Source organism: Microtus oregoni, unplaced genomic scaffold (assembly GCF_018167655.1).
Source record: "Microtus oregoni isolate MIOR12 unplaced genomic scaffold, Mior012 000012F_ref0000307, whole genome shotgun sequence".
In the NCBI taxonomy this organism is placed as follows: Eukaryota; Metazoa; Chordata; class Mammalia; order Rodentia; family Cricetidae; genus Microtus; species Microtus oregoni.
The window spans coordinates 29,546,890-29,570,282 of record NW_024543071.1 but is presented as its reverse complement, the minus strand read 5'-3'; the positions used below and the strand labels follow the sequence as shown (position 1 = coordinate 29,570,282).

Below are 23,393 nucleotides of genomic sequence, written 5' to 3'. Positions count from 1 at the left end.
ACTTCTGTGTCTTCTAACATGCCTGCTGGTCTTGAGTACCTCCTATTTGGAGCACAGTTGGGGGTTTTAGACTTGCTTTGTCTTTAGTCTATTCAAGACAAGAAGCTAGGACTTTCAAAGGAGCTTTCCCATCTCCCTATGTTTTTCTAAGTGGGGAATGATGCTTAGAAAGGAAATTCTAATGCGTGTGCTTGTTACCACTAAATATGTCACAGACTCCAGATTTTTAGTATAAGGCAAGAGAGGAAAAGGGCATGTAAATGTGTTTGTGTATAAGGTTTATGCATGTATTATTACACACACACACATATACACACACAAATACATATTTAACACAAATTTGTGCTGATGCCTTGGCAAATACCATCATCAGTGGATATTAACATGAATTGCTTGAAAGGTTAATGAGCATATGATATTGCTTATCATCCCACAGGCTTTTATTTATTTATTTAGGTTTTTCAAGACAGGGTTTCTCTGTGAAACAGTCCTGGCTGTCCTGGAACTCACTTTGTACACCAGGGTGGCCTCTAACTCACAGAGATCTGTCTGTCTCTCTCTGTCTCCTGAGTGCTAGAATTATGCACTACCACAGCCAGCACAGCTACTTGTTAATCATAAACAGAAAAGAGTATTCTTACAATGGAAAGATCTGGTAGACACCATGTTAACCAAGTAATCTAACTTCACGTCTGTCACATCTATAAGGCATTACCGGTCTGCTGAGGTCACAAAATGGAAAGTCACAATTGTGTAGTGTACATGTCAAAAGTATTTAATAGGAAATCATCACATGGCAACTAGCAGATTCTTTTAAATTGTTAGCTAGGCGTGATGGTGCACATTTGTCCTGTGATTTCAGAGCTTCAGAGACAAAGGCAAGAAGATGAGAAATTTAAGGTCACCTTCACCTCTGTCTCAAGGCCTCCCTTACAAATTAAAACTGTCGTCAAACAGAGACAAACCCTTCTTAAACATCAGTAACATAAAAACATAAACGAGGCTGTTTGATTTCTTTGTCAAAGAGAGAAGAGACATGGCAACCAAATGCAATGTGTAATTTGGTATTAGGGTCAAAATTAAAGATGAGCAGTGGTCATCTGTGTGGTCCTAGAGAGGTGAGGTTGGGATAGCTCAGGAAATTGAATATAGATTTCACATGAAGTGCTATTGCTTATCAAAGTTAACTTTATTATGTTTAATCATGTTCATATGGTTATATGAAACATGTTCTCGTCCTCAGGAAATATCTGCTAAATAAGTTGGAAAATTTGCCTGCTATCTGCACTTTACTTTGCAACGCTTTCAGCAAACTGTACATGGGAAACAGACGGTAATGTGGCTTGGGCTTGCAGTCTGAAATTTTTTTTTGTAGTTGGATTTATGAGAATGATGTTCATTATACTATTTTTTCAATATTTTCAAAAAAGGAAGAAAATTTAAGTCAAGGTCAATATTTTCAAGTAAACAAAGTTGAAATCATCATCAACATATTAAAATTTGCTTAAAATACACAGTCTCATAAAGTTACAAGGGGAGAGATTTACTTTTTAAAATTAACCATTTTAAGATTGCCTTATATTTAGCATTTATTAGGTGCTTACTGTGCTTGTTTTCTCATCCTTATTTATTCAGTCCAAGAGTTCAAGGTAGGCTCCTCTAAAAAGGCTGAGGGTACCATAAATAGAGAAAAGATTGAAACCTGTATCTCTATAATAGCAGAACCTGTGGCCAGTCTGTTGTACCACTCTGAAGGGTTTTCCTAAGCACATTACTTTAGTAGGTTACTTCAAGTACTTTTTAATTTTTTCAGTTTATTAAAAGAGTAGACCAAATGAAATAAATTATAAATATACTTCACACTTTCCCTTTTTGTATATCACAAAGTGCCATTGACAAAACCCCTGTTTGATCTTGATTGAAGACTGTGTTTTCACAATAGCATAGGAATTAGGATAAGATTTTTACAGTGATATTTATAGTTAAACTGGACTATATTTATGGAGCTACTATAAGTTTAGAAATCTGTAGTATCATTAAGATATTTTAACTTAAAAATATTTGAAGGCAACTTAGAAACATTTATTTTATAAATAACAATGGGCATGTAGGAATACAATGTTACCAAGAGAAAATGTGAAGACTTCTAGGAAAGTGGCCTTGAAGTACCACCCTGATCAGAATCCATCTGAAGGAGTTGAAACAGATTTCTCAAGGGTAGAAAGCTCCCCCATGGTTCCCCATGGATATCTGTGGTATGTATTCTGAAGAAGGAAGGTAGATGAAACGGACGACGAGAAGAGAAAGCATTCTGTATCTGCTCAAGGATGTATCAGGAAATGATACATCAAGGGAACTGCTTTTAAAAAGGAAAGCTAATCTAGGAGATTTAGATGTGCGTGAATTATTGAAACAGCATTTTTTTTTTTTTTGGCTTTTTGAGACAGGGTTTCTCTGTAGCTTTGGTGCCTGTCTCGGAACTAGCTCTTGTAGACCAGGCTGGCCTCGAACTCCCAGAGATCCACCTGCCTCTGCCTCCCGAGTGCTGGGATTAAAGGCGTGTGCCACCATGCCCAGCGAAACAGCAATTTCTTAAACAGCTCTCTCATGAAGCAAAAGTATTAAAACTCTCTAAGGTGTAAATTTCTAAGTGTCCAATCTGCTTCTTCATTTAAGAGACCTTATGGACACTACTCAGTTTAATTTCTGTGTCTGGATTTATTTTCCATGAATATTGAAAGTTTGTGTTATTTATACTAGAACACATTCCAATTAAACTTTTTATGACATTACTGATTTGTACATGTGTGAGTTGCACATATCATGGTGTGTGTGAAAGCCAGAAGATTTTTGCTTGTTTTCTTCTTCCACCTTGTGAGTCCAGAGGGTGGAACATAGAGGTCATTAGAGATGGGCAAATGCCTGGATCTCCTGAGCAATCTTACTGACTCTACCCTTTATTTTTTTATATGAACAAGTGCAAAGAATGTCTAGGTAACTCCTGATGAACTTATTGTTCACAAGAATTTTGGTAGGAATACTTTAAATGTACTCTTTCTCCCCATATCCAGCTATTGTAAGTAAGAATGGAGAAAATTTTATGCAGGTTTTTGTGTAAGTTCAAAGGAACCTCATTTTGAGATATGGGCTCTTAATAAGACTGTGAGATTAAGATAAGCATCATCAGATAGTTTGACACTTTGGCTTAAACAAATTCTGCCAGGAAGTTATCTTGATTAGAATACTACTGTGAAGACCATTAACTTTCATAGATATTAACAAGATTTTAATTCCACAAAAAGAGGCAGGAAAGACATAAAGAGAAGATATATACATTAAATGAAGTTAACTTCATTAATAGCTCCAGAAAGCAAGTTAAAACAACATGAACAATTGCCACCCATTGTTTTGTTAAAATCTAAAGATAAGTAATATTTCCCACTCTGAAGGGTAAGGAACGGCATCACCTCTTCTGACACTGGTATTGGGGATCCATGTAGCCAGTGACTATTAGGAGGTACTTAGTGTCATATGCCACATGATAATGTGGAAAACTTATATAAGCAAAAACATGCACTTCTTCAAATGTATGTATAAGGATGTTTACACTGCATTGTTTGAAAGAATGCAAACTCACACACCTATTGTCAGTCAAGAAGAAAATGATTAATAATCTAGGAACATCTATGCTATGGAGTAGTGTACTGTTTCTATGGTGAAGTATCGTAAGCTTTTGTATATATCTATGAAAATTATCCAAGTTATATTGTTGGATAAAAAGGAATTTGGGGCTAATCATTATGGACAGTCATATTTATGTTAGAATGACAAATATTTAATGTTTAATAATTAATATTTGATAGTTACAATCATGGATATGAAAGAGTCTGAGATAGAAGAAATGAACCATGAAGAAATACTGTCTGGGCATATATTATTGTACTATTTTAAATAATGAAGACTTATCTACATACTCCTTTGGCCTAAAATAAAGGATACTGGGTTAAAATAAAACAAAATCCACAAATAAGCAGATTTTAAAACAGCTAAACTTTACTATTAATAGGAAAATGAGAGATATGCTTTTGTGAGTTGCTTTAAAAGCTAAATGTCTTGATTCTTCAATGGTAGTATCTTTTATAAATATTAACAAATAGAAGTATATCAATAAAAATTTAATATATAGAAGGCATATGCAACAACGTGCTGTTTTTTTTTTTTTAAAAAAAAATTCCCTGCATCAGTTACTAGTAAAATAAATGCTTGTAGGTATAAGACTTTGACTTTGGAAAATGCCATGCTATCTATAAATTTTATGGCTTTTTGTTGAAGTTTTTGTTGATTTCTATTGATACAGGAGTGCTTATCAATAACTACTCTGGAAGAATAACACAGAACAAAGTCCCCGTTTAATTCAGACTACTCAAACAATTTTAATCCTCATTATTTTTGCTTTGAGAAATTCTCCAGATTAAACAATAATCACTTCAAATGCAGCAATAAATATCTGTGTCATTTCAGAATTATAGACTCTAAGCCAGCAAAATGCAAATTAGCAGAGTACACTAAAACTCGTTAATTTCTCATTCAAGTGTTTAGGTTATCATTTACTCTCATTTTGTATTTTTATTCTGCACTAAATCTTAGACTACATTGCTTTTCTCTGGGATCAACATAAAAAATGCATGCAATTTTATCTGGATGTGTGTGGGAGACCTACTTTGACAAGTATACCACTTACCAGGGTAGGGGCATGAGGATTAGAAAAGTTAGTGAAAAGAACAAAGACACGAGTGAAAAGAACAAAGAGAAGCATAGGGTAGTACCGGGAGGGAGTTCCAGTGAATACTGAAATCTGCCAGCATTTAATTTTGCATACACTTTTATGTCCCAATACGAGGGGAAAAGGTAAAAGACTGCTTTAACATGATCCTATGGACAACTAGAACAATTACTTGCTTCAATACTTTGAGACAACAAGCCATTAATTCATGAGAAAAGCATTCTGTTGTTTAGGCAGTGAAACCACCCTAGACCAAGTATCCTGAAGGCAGCCACTCCCTAGGTCAAACTTCTTAATTCAAAAGAAGAACGGAAGTATGCTTGAATTCTTTGACGTTAGGTCAGGGTAAAGTGGATCTACCGGTAAGGGTGCCTGTCTTAAAGTCCAAAACAAAGCAACCACACCTTAGGTCAGGGTGCGTAGCCACACCTGTTGTCAACAACTTAGAGCAAGCTAAAACTCTGACTTTCAGACAAGGTGGAAATAGGCTAACATTTTTGGGAGGCTTCCACAGTTGTGTTTCTTTTTTTTAATCTTGTTTTTATGAGGGCTAGCATTTCATATTGTCTGAGGTTTTTTTTTTTTTTTGTCTCTATAGTACATAGATATGATACAATAAACAGCAAAGATTTAGAACCAAGGTCTTAGGGAACATGAAAACTTTTATAAAGCAGTACTTGCCGCTACAAATCAAAACAACCAACAGCTTAAAGTTTGTTACATTATAGTATAAGACAAAAGGAGCCAGAGGTGTCACTGTGAATTAAAAGGGCAGCTGATGTTTAGTTTAGAGGAAAAGGTCTAATGAAGGACGAGAATCCTAGGACTTTGACACCTGTGTGTGGCAGAATATTTGTACACTGTGAAGATGTGTCTTTGCTAAGATACCTTCTGGTTGGTTTAATAAAGAGCTGAATGGTCAGTAGCTAGGCAGGAGAGGATAGATGGGATTTCCATGGAGAGAGAGGAAGAGCAGGAGGAGAAATCTAGGTGCATAGATTATGCCAGGAGATGTCAGCTAAACACAGATGGAGTCGGACTTACAGAATGAAGGAGAAGCAAAATGCCGCAGAACAGAACATACATTAATGGAAACAGGTTAATTTAAGTTATAAGAGCTAGTGTGACAAGTCTAAGCTAAGGCTAAGCTTTCATAATTAATAAAAAGTCTGTCATTATTGGGGGACTGCTGGTCCCGAAAGAAAGTCTAACAAGAAAGCTTGCTACATTTAGTGCCCCATGTCCAGCATGTAAATTCACATAAGACCTGAGAAAGCTTTCTGGTGGCCAAGGTCTCTCAGGTAGACTCAGTGCTCATGGCGTACAGAGACATAGCTCTTTTAAGGGGCCCTGGCACCTAGCACTTGAATGGGGCTTATGAACAGTAGGTGGTGCACTCCACAGTGGCAGGAGACTAGGTAAAAATGCCTACTAGTGTAGACCCAGACATGTCCCAGTGTTGAGGTAGATAGACTAGCTCCAGGCCAGGGCCCATAGGCAAGAGGCGCCACTCTTACCAACCCAAAGAGGGTGGAGTCAGTCATTAGGCCAAAGGCTAAGCTAGCCAAGCAGAGGAGTGCTTCGCAGGTGAGGTTTTGGCTCATACCATCAGAGAATGCTGCAGGTGCTTAGTAAAGCCAGGTCCAGACATGGAAAACCTCTCAAAAAGATATGGTATGCTTTAAAAGGTACTTAGGTGCTGAAGAAAGAAAAATTGGTATAGATAGTCATATAAAAAATACATAGTTTAAAAATAATAAGGTCTTTAAAGAGAGAGTAATGTAGAAAAAAATAAGACCCATGAGGTTAGGAAATACACATAATACAGGGAGTTTGGACCTTATATAATACTTTGTTAATTGTGAATTTTTTGAATGCTAAAGAATGAAGAATGACAGCTGCTGATAGACATTGGATTGTGAAAGAGACTGCTGAACTTAACCAGCTTAATACTTTAGGGATGTCTTAGCTTCAGAATGGAAGTTGGACAATGTGTTGCATTGAGATAGAGGTTGTACTTTTTGTTTCCACAGGATTCTGTCAAAATTAATTGAAGTCAAATTTGACCAGGGGAGACCTTCTGAAGATCTTGGCTACAGACATGAGGGAAAAAGCCAAGAAAGAGAGTAGAGGAAGGGTAATGTATATACTGATCCCTCAACATGGGCCAACTCTGAGATGGAATGAGATATAATAGCTTTTGTTGGCTACAGGGTCTTTATGACTTATTATTAAATGTGTCCTTTCATATGACATGGAGATGTATATTATAGTTTAGTTATGAACAAACAGCCTTATTTAGACAAAAGGGGGATATGTTGCAGAATATTTGTACACTGTGAAGATGATCTCTGCTAAGGTGCCTTCTTGCTGTGGGACAATGGTCTTGTACCCTGTAACAGTTTATAAATTGTACTGGTTTAATATAATGCTGATTGGCCAGTAGCCAGGCAGGAAGTTTAGGTGGGCGACAAGAATAGGAGAATTTTGGGATGAGGAAAGACTCTGCAGTCATCACTCATATACAGAGGAAGCAAGGTGAGAATGTCTTGCTGATAAAAGGTACCAAGTCACATGACTAACACAGACAAGAATAATGGGTTAATGTAAGATGTAAGAATTAGTTATTAAGAAGCTTGAGCTAATAAGTCAACCAGTTTATAATTAATGTAGACCTCTGTGTGTTTCTTTGGGACCGGGCTGAAAGAAACCTCTGTCAGAACCTTCTGATTGCTTTAATAAATTGCTGAATGGCCAGTAACTAGGTAGGAGAGGATAGGCAGGATTTCTGGGGAGTGAGAGGAAGAGGAGATGGAATCTAGGTCCACAAATTATGCCAGGAGATGCTGGTGAAACACAGAGGGAGTGGAACATACAGAATGAAGGAGAGGTAAAATGCCACATAACACAATAAAGATTTATTTAAGTTATAAGGGCTAGTAGAACAAGCCTAAGCTATGGCCAAGCTTTCATAATTGATAATAAGTCTCCATGTCATTATTGGAGGGACTGGTGGTCCCAAAAGAAAGCTGAGCAAGAAAGCTTACTGCAACTGTGTCACTCGTTGGGCACGAAATAATTGGGAATTAGGCCACCTATGTGTGTTCTCCAATGATTTCCAGACTGGAATTCAAGAAATTAAAAGACACCAGAGACCAGCTTAAGCTGGCTGTCTTTTATAGTTGGGTATGTTACTGTTTTCTTCCCTTAGTGCTTAACTTTCTATAAACTCTGTGCCTTCAAACATAGACCATGTTACCTGCTGGTCTCTGCATAGGGTTTTCAGGGTGATGGAATGTATGTTTTCACACTCACTTAAGAGAAAGAAAAATGATGGATGCATAAAACACATTATGGCCACAGAAGATGTTATCATGTAGGCTACTAGAACATGAGTGATTTCAAGCATGCAAGCTCTGTGGCTGGGCAGTGGTGGTGCACATCTTTAATCCCAGCACTTGGGAGGCAGAGGTAAGCGGATCTCTGTAAGTTCAAACCCAACTTGATCTACAAGATCTAGTTTCAGGCCAGGCTCCAAAAGCTACAGAGAAACCCAGTCTCGAAAAACAAACAAACAAACAAACAAACAAAAAAACAAAAACAAAAACAAAAAAGCATGCAAGCTCTGTAGAAGTGCACTACCTTTGAATCATTGTTTACTCACAGAAACTCTTGGTTTTGAATTCCACTCTGTGTCCTTGGTGTTTCATGAATTCAGCACACAGTAAAAGCAATCATAGAATTAGCATGTTTTAGCATGCTTATTCCATCTTGCATCTTAGAGTTCTCTATTACTTGATGATTTTCAGTGATATCTCACCAGAACTTTCTATGATGCATCTCTTAAATTAATACGTTAGACTTGAAACTTAATTTAAGCCCAGTTTATTTTTTATTTTTCTCCTCCTCCTCTTCTTCCTCCTCCTCCTACTCCTCCTTCCCCTTCTTCATTTTCTTCTTCCCCCTTCTTCTCCTTCTCCTCTCTTCTTCTTTGGAAACATCTCATGTAGCCCTGGATGGGTTTAAAGTTCTGCCACTGGGAGTACTGAGATTGTAGGTGTCCCCACCACCACCTCTGGTAAACAAACTCAAACTAATACTTAGTTGTAACTTCTTCTTTTCAAGAGGGGAAAACCAAGAGATTGAAAACAACAATGTATTTTCTGTTTCTTTCCACTTCTCCATTCAGTAATAAATTTCTATCAAAAGTTAGCAGCACAAGACAATCCACAGCTTTCTGTACACTTGGACCTTCTCATTTCTAGTGATAGTATTTTGCTGGGAAGTCAGGAAAACCAAGCCCCGAATTCCAGTTTCTGAGCTAAAGTGGACTTCTACAACTCCACGGGATGACTATGGCAACAATTTCAATACTTCTACTCTGAGAACAGAAACTATTGACAGTGGCTCACAAACTTTCTAGTTAGAAGAACTATTAATCCTTTAGAGTTTTTAAAACTCATGCCATGCCCCAAGATAGCCAATCACAGTGTGTGTGTGAGAATCTCAATTGTTTGCCATTTCCCATGTGACCTCAGTGTGACGACAAGTTTGGGGAACCGCTGCTGACTAAGAGCATTTTATATGGCACTTCAGTTTGGCTGGGGCCATTTTCTGAGAGTTGCAGTTCAGGGGTTGACATATTTCATATCCCCTTAGAAAAGATATTTTCTAAAGAACGAAAGGATTTTAGGGACAGGTGAAGCCAGTTGAAGCTGTGTAGTTTATCTCAGTGAATTACAGTTGAAAGTAACATCTCCTTTTTTGCGGGAAAATCATAATGAGGCAACTGATTTATTAAGGTTTTCTGAAATCCATCTAATAAGTAGACAAGTATCAATATACATAGAAATATTTTCTATGAAGAGATATTATTTTAAAATATTTTAATATTGTGTATCTAATTTTGGTTTAAGATTATAACTTTACAATAGAATTCTCTAAATTCAGCAGCAATTATAAATAAAAGTAAAAATGAGAACCATTTGTCTAATTTTTAATTAGTATATTAATATACATGATTAATAGGTAACTAACATCAAAAATGTGAAATTAGTAGAAATAAAGTTTTAAAACTTGGATTCCGTTAAATTGTTCCATTACAGAAAGAAATAGGTGATATATTAACTGGGCCTTTTGCCTTATTTGTGTGTCTTATGACTAATACATTGGTCAATCTGTACACGGGAAGCAGAAAGTGAGTTCACTGATTGATCCAGCATGTTTTTAAAAGCAGCTACTGCCGGGCGATGGTGGCGCATGCCTTTAATCCCAGCACTCGGGAGGCAGAGGCAGGTGGATCTCTGTGAGTTCGAGACCAGCCTGGTCTACAGAGCTAGTTCCAGGACAGGCTCCAAAGCCACAGAGAAACCCTGTCTCGAAAAACAAACAAACAAACAAACAAACAAACAAAAAAAGCAGCTACTATGAGAAAGTCCAGAACTGTTAGCTGTACAGAAGAATATACTAAATCTCTGTATTCAAAAGATTGCAGCTTGAGGATGATACCCATTTACTAAGTATGAGCAGTTTGTTGGCCTTGGCGTAAGGCTGTGAAAGGGAATTAGCAGTAGCGCAAAGCATGCTTGATTTAACCTGTAATGAGACAGTGGGTCAGGCAGGCTCCCCCTAGGAAGGAGGGTATCAGAAGAACACTGAAGAGCCCCACCTAATCGCCTGAACACTTGGGCCCCGGCTGGTCGTGCTGTTTGGGAAAGCTGTGGGACCTTTAGGAGGTGGACCATGGCTAGGAGTGGGTCAGTATGGGCAGACTTTATGCCGAGTAGCCTGTCCCCACATCCTGTTCACTTTGCTTTCTGGGTGGGAGTGCAAGGTAGCCAACTAGCCACCTGCTCCCATCACCAAACTGTCCCTACCAGCTGCTGTGTCTGCTCTGTAGAGAAGTACTGTCCCTCTGGAGCTGAAAGTCACAGGAAAGCTTCTGCCTTTTAGATGCTTCTGTCCAGGTATTTTATCATAGTAACAGTGAATGTTTTAATGCTATCTAGTTCACTTGAGGATTATGTTTCCTTTGTATTAATGTGACTATCCTAAGTGAGCTAGTTAGTAAACTAGTCATTAATAGTTTGGCCATCAGGCACAACAAGTCTGGAAAAAAAAAGAAAGAAAAGAAGGGAAGACAATATTCGAGTCCTCGGTGTCCATCTGCTCTTCATTTGCTGTGAAATGTCTCCATCGGGCTCATGTTTTGAATGTTTGATTCCCAGCTGGTGAAAAACTATTTTGGGAGGTCGGGAGGAACCTACAATGTGGGGTCTAACTGAAAGAACTGGGTCACTAGGAATAGACTCTTGGTGGTACATTATCCCTGACCACTTCCGATCTCTCTGCTTCCTGCCCAACATAAGGAAGAAGTCCCCCCTCTCCAGCGCTTGAGCCAAGCCTGGTGACACATGCCAATCCCAGCACTTGGGAGTCAGTGCCAGGAGGACCAGGAGTTCAAGACTATTAATGCTGGTCTCTCAAAAAAGCAAAACAAATGATAAAGAAAAAAAAAACATGACTTTCCTTCACAAAGCATCCTTGCTTTCTGCAATGTTCTGCCCAAGTGTCAGAGGCTAAGAAACCATGCATGAATCTTGTGAAACGTGATCAGAATAAATAGCGTCCATTCCTCTCTTGACTGCTCGACTCAGCAGTCTGTCAGAGCGATGGCAAAGGGGCTACCTCATCTTAGTCCATCAAATACTTGAACTGTTGTTGTCCAGTGTCTGACTACAGTAAGCACTTTACCAAGGCAAACAGCATCTCTTCTAGGGTTTAGGTTTTAATCACGGTTCTCAACACACGAAACAGACAACTCACACCAACATCCATGGCTTCCACAACTGCCTCGTGATGCCACATACGCATCGATCAGATGACTAGACATGTTTAGTATTTCTCTGTTCTTCAATTTCTGTAGTCTACGTGAGACGGTTGTGGCAAACACACCTTTCTTTAAGCACACATGGTGCCTCTTTAACTTTTTGGTAAGTTTGGGTCCCTGATCATCCTCATAGGAAGAAAAAGAAAACATCTGTGCTGTTTGACATAGTTAGTGCTTGGAGAAATCTTCCCCAAACAACAAATCCCCTCATGGTCCACCCAGATTCTCTCATCTGCTTTTAATTTGAACTTCAGAGTGTCACAGATATGTGAAAGGTTTCAATATAAGATTCTTCTTAAAAGCCATTTTTTTTTGCCCATGAGGAGAAAGTTGCAAAATTTTGTAAAATGTAATATTGAGTTATGCTTAGTCATGTTTCATGTCTTTCTCCAAGTTTAGTTTTTTTTTTTAATGTGGAATTTGTTTAACAATTTATATTAGCATAGGGTTGGTTGCTACTGCTCTCCAAAGATAATTCTGCATTTAGGGACGGGGGATATAAAGACACAGTCAGTGGTGAAAGCATGCTAGCATGTGCAAGTCAATCTTTCCCACCACTCCCGACACTGCCACGCTGCCCATCAGTGCTGGGGCTATGGGAATGGGCAGCCATGAAAGACTTTCATGGAGTCTCCTGGGGTCATGAATTCAGGTCCTTGTGCTTGCCGAGGGTGTTGTCTTGTCCTTTTAGCCATTTTTGCTGCCTCTGTGATGCTTTTAGACAATGTTCCTTGTTCCTGTCACCATTAAACCAAGTTTATAGTCCTAAACACACACACATACACACACACACACATATGTGAGTAAAAAAATGAATTTGAAAGAGAAGAAGGAGGGCTATATGGGAGGAGTTGTAGGGAGGAAAGGGAATAATGGGATGATGTCTTTATAACATTAAAAATAAATTATTTTAAAATAGGAAAATATTTAAAGTCTTCCAGTTGAACATGAGAAGGAGGTGAGGGATGTGTGGTTTCAGTGTAACCACTTTAAAACAGAAGAAGTTAGAGTAAATTAGCCTCCTCCTAGGATAAGAGATTGAAGCTACCTGTAAAGCTTGTAAGAAAAACTGTATCCCCCCCTTCTCTCCTTTGACGCATGTTAGTAAGAGCAGATCACCACATAAGTAGGAATCTTGCCATTGTGGCCACGGCAGACCTTGAGTAGGAAAAAAAAAAAGCAAAAAAAAAAAAAAGCAGAGCATTTGATTTTAAATTTTATGTCAAAACTCAATCACTATCCTACAGCTATACTATGATGAGACAGGAAGATTTTGTACCCACAGTACAGTATTTATTAGAGTAATAACTCTGGAAATCACTTGATTGTCTCTTAGTACCTGGTTAAGCAAATCAGAGAATAGACTCTAAATAATACAACCAATCAAAAGACTGAGCTGTCAGACAGGACAGTAGTCAAGACTCTCAAAGCAAAGAGATATAGGTACAGGGCAGTGTGTAGCCTCTGTGAGCTTAAACTGGTAAAATAGCTGTGAAATGTTCGCGTGGGCAAGTAGTCAAATACATTGTTTAGGAGTCAACCACCATAAGAAATTTGGTGTATACATATTTGTATACCATATACAAATTCTAGATTCCCCGAGATTCTGTTTCGGGCTTGCATTTTATGTCTTCTCTCTTCTAGTCTTCTACTAATAAAGTACCTGTAGTTTTGAATATTTTATTCATACTTGAAGACTTTCCTTTTCTTAGTATTATCCTAAGTTCCTAGTGGGGTGGGAAGAAGAGGTTGCCCGATCTCTCTGGCTCCATCAGGAATGGCTAGAATTGAGCCTGGTCAACAAGATGTGCAAAGAAAGACATCTCCACTCCAGTTGGCTCCTGCAGAAAGAATCCAGTAACCCAAATACATTAAACTTCTGCCCCACTTCCCTCCTAGAAGGCTCTGTTTTCTCCCATTTCATGAGAATAATGAGAATATTTCCCATTGTCTTCTATTTTTTTTTTTTTTGAAGATATCAGGTCTCAGGATTGGCTTTCCTGGCACACCAGGCAATCAGCACACTTAGGAAAAGAGAGTTTCTCTGGATGGAGAAGCAGAGACTTGTAGACAAAAAGGATGCTGCCAGAGACATCCTTCCAGGTCCCCTCTCCGTGAGCCAACAGAGAGCATGTGCTGTTGCCTGACTCCCTTCAAAATTAACCACTTCCGGGAACATAAAAAGCAATGAATATTCTAGGACATCTGTGCTATTTAAGGAACATGTTGGCACAGTCAGCCAGTCACTACTATCCTTTGAATAGTGAACCTAGTGTTTTGTGGTTTTGATGCAGACTTTCAGAATACTACAGAAAAAATAAATGAGGAAGGTTATTTTATTCTTCCCCCAATTTGGAACATATATGTGTGTGTATGTGTTATTATATAATATATATATATATATATATATATTATATAATAAATCTAATATGTATATTATATTTTTAACAAAATTATACATCCTTCTCCTCATTCTAATCAATGCAATACAGGTGAAACAAAAATTGAAATAATCACTTGATAAGAGAAGAAAAAGTGGGACATTCTAGAATTTGTGGTTTTGTAATCATTTTTAAATCAGAGTAATTAAAACAATTTTTCTTGCATGTCAGAGTATATAATATATTCCAAATTAATTATTTGGCTTACATTGGAATGCACTTGTTCACCGTGTTTCCACACATCCTCCTCTCCACTCTGCCCATCACTGTGTACTTTGTAATTGCTTTCTTGAATATCCCCTTCCTTCCAGTAACTATTGGCCACTTAAATAAATATTAATTTGTTGGAAACCATTTTTTATGGATGCCTTTTTGAGACATCGCTCAGTGGCAGAAATTTCCTTGGATTTCACTAGGTCGGCCAGGATGGACCTGAATTCATGGGCATACCCCTCCTTCCTCAGCCTCCAGAATCCTGGGTTTATATGATTAGCCACCAACCACATCTGGTAGAAAAGTATTTTTGAAAGTAGTAATATCCGATCCATCCCGTATCACCATAACCATTTGAGTTTATAAACGTGGAATACATTCTCTTTAAAGCTACTCACACATAGACATGTATCTTACCTTTTTAAAACAACAACAACAACAACACACACACCTTCCCCTAAGATGACAGTTCCAAAATGCATCTATACTTGTAACAATTTATGATTATTAAATGTTAAATTTTATTTCAAGGACTATCAGAGCAGAGAGAGAGAGAGAAAGAGAGAGAGAGAAGGACTATCTAAGCAAAGATAGTACATCTCAGGAAATAAACTAGTATTTTCATGTTAAAATTTACATGCCTATCACTGGCTATTCCAAGAACTCCTTGCATCCTATACTCTAGAAATAAAAGTAGAAAGGGTTACACATTTAGGAACTATGAGCTGAAATTCCTTCAATATAGAATATTTATGACTCAGGACAATCAATGTGTACAAAAATTTACATGCAAAAGAAACAAGACCAATGCAGCACCTCTAGCAAAATAATTAAAACTTTTGTTGCATTTACAGGTAGGTGCCACACCGAGGATTTACAACACAGTAATTTACTGCAACCACGGATGAGTTCCATCAAGAAACAAAGTCCTCACACTCCGGACTTGCGGAAGGTATTCTCGGAATGCTCAACTCTACACAGGAGGTTTGTACATCCTTGGGATCGAGCTGACAAATCATAAAGGCTTTCGCAGCATATATTAGATAAAGGAGTCCATCACATCTAGACAGTCAGTTTAATGTCTCTGGCAGGTGTGCAGCCTAGAAGAGTTACTGGCTTGGTGGTGCTCCTTCTGTATCCTGCAAGACAGGCCTTCCCCACAGTAACAGCGCTGGAATATCTCCAGCCCGTGGGAGCCTTTCCGCCTGTGCTTGGTGCACACCTGCCCCTCTTTGAGGACAGGTTTACAGATCTTGGACCAGAAATGTCGCGCGCAACACAGTCCCATGGCACAGTCTGAGGATCGGAGGCAGAGAGAGCCCTCTTGTCCTGTGGAGGAGACAGAAGGAAAGTGACAGTTACTGCTAGGCCTGCACGTCTCGTGAAGAGACCTCTGAATGTACTTCTGATAACACTAAGTGGAGAGGCTCAGTCTTAAAGCTACCTTTGGTGTGGTATATTTTTGAAGTCAGCGTGGTCCTTCTGGAATAGCCATCCAAAGTGCTGTGGTCATTACCAAGATTTTCAACGATGCTTTCCTCAATTTCCCCTCGCGGCAAATGGCTGTGGTCAGAAGGCATGCATATTCCTACGGAAGCCAGAAACTGTGATTAATCCCCAGGCTGTACATAATGTGTTTCTGCAAACCACGATGAGAACAGTCTATTGTGAGATAACTCACTGCAGTTAATACCTTCTGTTTAACAAATCTCCCCAGACAAGGACACATCAATGAATGTTCTGTTCACTCATAAGGAATACCCCGGGAGAGCCATTTAAGATGCTTTCCCACTAATTGTGGAGGTGGCAGCAAGGATATTTCTGTCTAGTTTAATATTACCCTTTGGGGGTAGGAAAGAAGAGATCTAGTCACTTAAAAATTAATCTTAAAAATAACTTCCCCACTCTGGGTGCTCTCTGGGCAAGGCAGTTCCAGCTGTCTGGAAGACTACCATCTCACCCGCCGGTGGCCTCACTGTGTAATTTCGATATTACAGAGACTTAGTGAGTTCCCTCTGGAATGCTGTTGTGCCCTAGGAACTTAGCCACCCTGTGGATTTATTTCTGGAGACTTCTTTGAGACATTCACATTTTGTGGATCTGTGGTTGTGTGGTTGTGTGTGTGTGTGTACCAACACTGGAGGGTACTTCTTTGAAGGTAGTTGAGAGTGGAGGGAAGGGAGGGGAAGCTGTGGAGCGCTAGGGATGTAAGTGGTACAGAGATCTCTTTAAAAAGTTACCCAGCAGAGATTAATTTCCCTAGCCCTTGGCTGACAACAGTTTTAGCATCCAGAGGCCTGGCAAAGAAAAAGGAAACTGGTAACAAAATGCCAAGCTGGCTTGCTAAGGTTTCTCTTTCAGAATGACTTTTCCCCCTTTCTCAAGTGTCCTGAAAGAAGTGTCTACTCTAATAATGCAAAGTGTGTTAGATCACCTAGGGTGGCAGAGGAAGAAAAACTCAAGGCCTCAAACACAAGCCCATGGAGATGTAGCAGGGAAACCCTTACATGAGCTCAGGTTCACAAGTGGAGCCTGGGCTTTGGCAGAGGTAGAGCTCAAAGGCAGAGCGGTTCCAGTTTACAGGGGAGTCCGAGACTCACCGTTTTTGCAGTAATTCCCGGGGCAGCACATAGAGTGCCTCATGCAGCGTTTCCTGCGCTTTCTGCAAGCCAGACAGATCTGTATGCCCACACCCGCACCTCCGCGGCTGGGACTGGAGCAGTACTCTTCAGTGCCGCACTCCTCATCCTCTGCGCATGGGTAGGGCTGTGGGAAGGGAGCAGAGTGTGAGCAACTCAGGCATCCTGGTACCCACACCTTCAAGGTCCCCATCAGCATCCTCTTCAAAAGCTCTTCCAAGCACTCTGCTCCCAATGCAGTGATTCCAAACACACTCTCAATCTCACCCAGCTAGGATACTGTATGCCCTCTTCTCTGAGACCCCTTAGATCCCCGACACCCCTCTCACCTGGTAGTTGTCAAGAGTCTGGTACTTGTTCCCACCCTCATACAGAACTCCTGGCGCCACGCTGACGGCCGAGCCCGGCTGCCCCGCAGCGCCACCCAGCGGTGGGGGCAGGTTCTTGATAGCGTTGGAATTGATGAGAACCGAGTTCAAGGTGGCGCTGACTCCAAGCAGAGGGAGGCTGCAAAAAGCCATCGCTGCTAGCAAGACCAAGAACCGGACAGCTGCCGCTGCACACACAACCGGCATCTCAGAAGACCACAAGCCGGAGAAAGTCAGGGAAAAAAGAGGTCACTTTGCACCACAGCAGCTGCAGAGTCCAGACTGCGGAACTTCAGCCGATGGAGTCTCTGCTGCTGGACTCTGGGCTCCGTGCAGTCACCCGCCACCTCAGGCTGGCTGCCTTTATACTCGGGCTCCAGCCTTCCCAGCCCCTCGGGGAAGACAACAAAGCCGGGATGGGATTTCAAAGCTTTGGGAGGAGCTGGGAGCGGGAGTGTTTGTGTGTGTCGGAAGCTGGGAGGACTTTGACACTCTCCCCCTCGCCCCTCCCTTGCACTATAGTCCTGCTAGTCCAGCTCACCTTAGAGTGCGGGTTATCAGAACATCAGAGCCTAACCTGAACTTTAATTTGGGGAGGGGGGAGGGGCGGGGCGGGAGGGAGCTCTCGGTGAGCGTGGGTGCTCTGCGGAGGGATTGGATTATTTCCGTCTGAAATACTTTCAGAGTTAAAAGGTGATAGAATATACAGAACCACTTTTCTTCTCTCACGCTAGCTCTTGCTGTGTGTGTGTGTGTGTGTGTGTGTGTAAGCGAATAATATTCAGTATTAAACACTACTCAAGCAGTCACCCAAAGGGTCTGTGAAAGGGCCAGGTGGCTCCTGTGAGTTGCTGATTAACCCTTTCGCAATTGCGATTTTCAAATGAGGTCTTTTAAGTTTGTCTAGCTGCCCCCCCCTCCCGATTCCTGTTCCCCCACCCCCGCACACGCATACCAGGAAAAAAAAATGTGCAAAGACAGGAAAATTTGCACATCAAATGAGGATACCAAGGGAAGAACTAATTCGCTTTTGAAGGTACATTTGGAGGGAGAGGCGAGAGACTGACGTTTGGAAATTAGATCAGGGGTGCGGGCGAGAGGGAACCGGACCCTCGATAATCAAACTATTTAATGTGCTTCTTTGAATCTGGTCAGTCCCAGCAGTTGATGAACTTGATTAAGCAGACACGTGAGATCAAAGTGGCCCGAGTCAGAGCGGACAGGGTCCCTGAACCGGGTGAGTCCTCTTTCCCTGGTTCCCGGTTCCCAGCGGTTGGTTAATAGAAGATAAGAAACCCTGAAGGCTTAGCTCCTGACTTCCTCATTAATGTTTAGTAGCGCTGAGAGGGAGAGGGCTTGCTTTTGATCCCAAATCAAACCTTGTCCAGGACAGGACAGGAGGAGTAACTCTCCAGGGAGATAATAAGCTACCTCTCGGAAAGGGAGTGCCGAGCCTAAAGCAGAGAATGAATTTGCAGTGGTTTCCGAACAGAGTGTGGACTAAGAAGCAACGCTGTGCTTATAAATTAGAGGTGATTCATTGAGAGAATAAAAGTCAAATTCCTTGTTCCAACCATTGCAATGCTAAGAGAGACAGTTGTCAGACATAACAAATGATAAGAACTGTACCTTAGTAATGTTTAAGAACAGACTGATGAGTGCAAGAAAATAAGCAATTCTTGTGTGAGACTGGAAAGAAAGAAATGGTTGGAAATCACCATAGAAGAGCATGGAGTGAGGTGTCGTCCCTCAACTTCTGGATTGTCTAGAATTGCTCACAACACTGCGAGATCTCTAATCGTCATTCTTGGGAAGGCCCCCAAAGAGCCTATGATAGTCTTGAACAAATACAGTCCTGAAGCTGAGCAAGGAGAGTTATTATGAAATACATATTCTTAATATCTGTTTTCTGGTTTGGTAGGTTTCAGAAGTCATTTTAAAGTGTTGTCTAAGTGACTTTTAATATCTCCTCACTTCTTTAATGATGCCTCTATACCCAGTGATGTCCTCTCTTACCCCTACCCCCCTACCCTATATACCTTGGAGAATTTCCAGGGTGGTTTATTGAAAGTCCAATGTGGTCTAAATCCTGTGTATCTATCTGGCTTTTATTAGGAAAATGTGCAATGGTGTAGCCGAAACTGGCTACCTGCAGATAGTTGGAAAATTGGGAAAAGAAGAGGTTTTAACGTTTTGTTTAAAAGTCACCATTAGAAACAATAAGAGGGGAACAAGTCAATAACAAAACAGATTTCCCTGCCAGTCTGTGGATCAGAAATTCGCAGAGACACTGGGAGATGATGGGACAGAAGAGCCTACAGTGGTAGGAGGTCCTAGAGACCATGTTATCACTTCCAGCACATTGATAGCAATGTCAGTGATGAATTGCTGTCTTTCAATTTAAATTCATATAACATTGGACAGTAGAAAATGAATTCCCTGCCCATCTGAGAAGTACAAAGATATTTCCCCAGTCCTATTATCTTATTTAAATAATTCCAGAAAAGCATCAATGCTGCACAAAAGGCCCACCCCTTTCCCTGTATTCTGATGGAATGGTCCCCTATTAATACACCGAATCTTAATGAACAGAACTTAGCTCATCAAGAACTTGGGCCCCATATGAAATCCAGGGCCTAGTTGTGGCACTCCCTACTTTTTGTGTTCCTTCTGCAGGCGCAAGCAGGTCCACGTCTGTGGTCTTACTGTGTGATAAGCACTGTACTTGGTGCTACCTCAGTGAAAAAAGGAATGGCTGGAACAGTCACCTTCGAATTGCCTAGGAAAAGAAAAAGTAAGCTCATAAAGGGCAGCGGGGAGACTTGCCCTTCTCAGTGCAGCCTATGCTTCGCTTGAGGATACTTGCCTGGATTTTACTCGCTCTCAGGTGTCAAACTCAGGAGGTAAATGATGTCCACTGTCCACTGCTTCTTCCATGTCAAGGAACACTCAGGGCCTATTAAGAGCATCTCTCCAATACGCTGACGGCTGACTCCTTCCAGCCTCCCCGTAGCCTGATAAACACAATATCAGGGCCCAGAAGGAGCTTTGGCTGAGGCGTGGTTTGGTTTCTACTGTGGTTGCTTTCAGGTTCTTCAGGTTCTAAGGCAGTGTCTCACTTGCATAGCCTGCACTTGAGAATTTCTGACACTGTCTTCTCCAGTGCTGGGGTTCCAGGTGTGGATCACCGCCTCTGACTCAGTATTGTTATTTAAGTAGACTATACATTGTACACACTGGTCAGGAGGAAAGAGAGAGGCCCAGAAAGTCCAACCATATCTACATCTCAGGCAGTTGGAAGCCGGATGATGCTGAAGATCCTGCAACTGGGTGATGGGGTGGTAGGTATGTCTATTCAACTTGTTGGACGTAGTCTAACATGTCCACAGTTATTGCAAAACAATTAATATTTTATATTAAATTTAAAGCTAGGAGAAATGTTTGGCACAGTGGAACTGAACTGTGTAACTCAGGGATGGTGTAAGACATGCCCTTCCTCCTAGGTTAAGTGGTGGGCACCAGCACTGAATACTCGTCATTTTAACCCATGAGATGAACAGACAAATAATGTTTAAAGAAACAAAACAAAACAAAACACTAGTCTGTTTGCAAACTACTTTCCCAACATCATTTGTGGTTCTTTGTTCCATCTCCCTCCCTTTATCTTCTTCCCCTCCCCTCTCCATTTCTTCTCTCTACTTGCCAAACGAAAGGAAATCAATCATTGACATTTAATTTTTGCTTCAAGAAGAAAGCATTCAGTGAGTGGTGAGTACTGCCAATGTCTTCCTGGGTACCAATCTTGAATTAATAGCAGGGATTTCCCATTCATGATGTTTAATAAAACAGTGTGACTTTCTTCTTCGCCCTTAAGAGAGTGTTAGTTTCTATGTTCACCACAACAGAAGAAGAGCTTTCAGGTATGACTCATATTGGGATGCCCCTGAAACAGCTGATTTTCTGTAGTACAAGAGGAACAAGTGACTTCACGGTGATTGCCTTTATTCAGCCAGTGGAGATGGCCAGCCCATTTAAATCCAGCTTTATGGGGCCGTCTCACCCATCTCAGAAGATGTTCCTGGGGCCATTGAAATATAAACAGCATGGAGTTTAGACCCCCAAGGAGGTTTGTCTAAAATCTGACGAGGATGGTACCAAAGCCAAGCATCTACCAGTGCCTTTTCGGAGGTCCTGACACTAGAAAGGTCTGTGATGTGGGTAGGGTCTAAGAGTCCTGCTGTCCAGTAGTAGCCACTTGTGAACTTAGTGTTTCTAATCATAACATAGGATAGTGCCAGAGTAGGGCAGAGCATGAAGCCACCAGAAACAGAAAGGTTGGATTCCCCCCCCACCCCCACCCCCGTGTCACTGGGTTCCTGTTAATACACTGGCATCCTCCAAGGGCTATGACCAAAAGGGTCCCATCCTACCACACTGGAAACTAGGGCTCAGCACTGGACACCTCGGGGTGACAACAGCCCCTTTGTGATTGTGGATCTAGCTTTCTTTTCATTTGTAAATGTCATACTGGGAAGACTAGGGAGCCCCCTTCTGGCTATAAAAATTGTCTTTGAACGATCCAGGGCAAGACCTTTGTCTTCAGGTTAAATGTCTTTCAGGAAGCTTGTAAACTTTACTGAGAGACACTCACTGCCAAGGACTCTGGGAACTTGCTGATTTAGAGGAATCCAGCATATAAACGAAGTTTCTGGAAATAGAGTGAATTATGTGACTCCTTGATTCTCTAAAAGATGCGATTGAGAAGGAGGGAGTAGCGGGAGGGAACGAATGAATGAGGATGGATAAAAAAATAGATTTTCTTTTTTCCTTTTTCAGTTGCTGAAATGTTGCAGAGGTGTGACATCTTAACAGCCTCTAAATTTCCAACTAGTAAATTGTATTTGGACCTTGTCGGAATCAAGATGTAGGCTAGAAATGGTACTAACTTCGGGGGAACTATCGGAGCAAGGATTCTTCCCCTTGAGCAGGTCTAAGAGCTCCCGATTGTGGTTGCATCCCGGTCCCACCAGAGCCAGGAATCCCCTTGGCCGGAATGCTTGTTCAGGCTGGACCGCTCACTGCAGTCCCAAGCCATCGCCACCTTACAGTAGTGTAAAATGAAGCTTGTTTAAAAACTCTTTGATGGGTGAAGATCAAACGGCTCAGGGTCCCCTGTTTTAATCAGCCTTGAGCCAGGTGGCATCACAGGGCTCTGGGTTTGCTGCTTCTGTGGACTTTGTGTTTAGCAAATTCATCAGCTTAATCCCGTTGAAGCCCTGGCCTGGGCGCAAATCCCTTCACACTACACTGCTGCTGTGGGTCCACAGTGTCAGTTCACGGGCAAATAAATCAGGGTTAATTAGAAGGGGGTAGCAGAAAGGAGACACACAGGAAGATAACTCCGAGGGACCTGAGTCTTCACTGCGGCTCCGGCGGGAAGGAGCAATCCCGTTCCTCTTCTGCCCCCTGGTGGAATCCTATTAGAAGTTATCTGGGAGACTTTGGCTAGGTTCCACGTTGTATGTAACGTCACCTCTCACATTGAACACTTTTCAAAGCTAAATATTCTCGAGCTCTTAATAGTCTGCACAATATATTGCACATTGAATAACCCGAATCTTCACAAAGTAGAATATATCAACACCCTAGTTTAAAGGCAAAGGAGCTGGGCTCTGGCACACGGGTTCACAGTACACACATTTTTTTTCAGTTAGGTTTAAGTTGCAAACCCCTGAATTTTGCATTCTTGGATTAAAAAAAAAGTTAGGCTTTTTAGATTATAAGTAGCACATTTCGGAGAATCCTGTGCTGGACATATTAGGAAAGCTCATACATCTATAATCATTTTCACGAAACATGTTGAAATATTAAAATGTTATTTGTTTTCATGAGAAAGCATTAGGGTTTAGAAAGTTCCTTCCCACTGAGCAGTGTTCATATTGGTGACAACCAGCTACCCTCTGACCGGGTTTCTTCTCAGTTTTCCAGGATTCATATGGGAACTCTTCTTCACTTTCTTTTCGCTCTCCTCTTCCTTCAATCCCTTCTCTCTTTCCCCTT

General features: G+C 40.9%; 1 protein-coding gene across 1 annotated transcript; it reads right to left on the bottom strand.

Annotated features, from left to right (window-relative positions):
• Window positions 1-15,401: 15,401 nt before the first annotated feature.
• Window positions 15,402-17,592, bottom strand: Dkk1 (dickkopf WNT signaling pathway inhibitor 1). Its single transcript, XM_041660671.1, has 4 exons — window positions 17,295-17,592; window positions 16,927-17,092; window positions 15,771-15,914; window positions 15,402-15,655 (listed from the first exon to the last, which is right to left on the bottom strand). The coding sequence occupies exons 1-4, from the start codon at window positions 17,538-17,540 to the stop codon at window positions 15,402-15,404; spliced, it is 810 nt and encodes a 269-aa protein (XP_041516605.1). The 5' UTR covers window positions 17,541-17,592.
• Between the last annotated feature and the right edge of the window lie 5,801 nt (window positions 17,593-23,393).

Bases quoted from the DNA above. Each gene is read 5' to 3' on its own strand.
- Dkk1 (XM_041660671.1), bottom strand. From the start codon at position 17,540: ATGCCGGTTGTGTGTGCAGCGGCAGCTGTCCGGTTCTTGGTCTTGCTA. The intron at 15,915-16,926 runs GTGAGTCTCGGA...TGGCTTCCGTAG, and splicing joins CGGGAATTACTGCAAAAACG to GAATATGCATGCCTTCTGAC. The intron at 15,656-15,770 runs GTAGCTTTAAGA...TCTCCTCCACAG, and splicing joins AAAAATATACCACACCAAAG to GACAAGAGGGCTCTCTCTGC.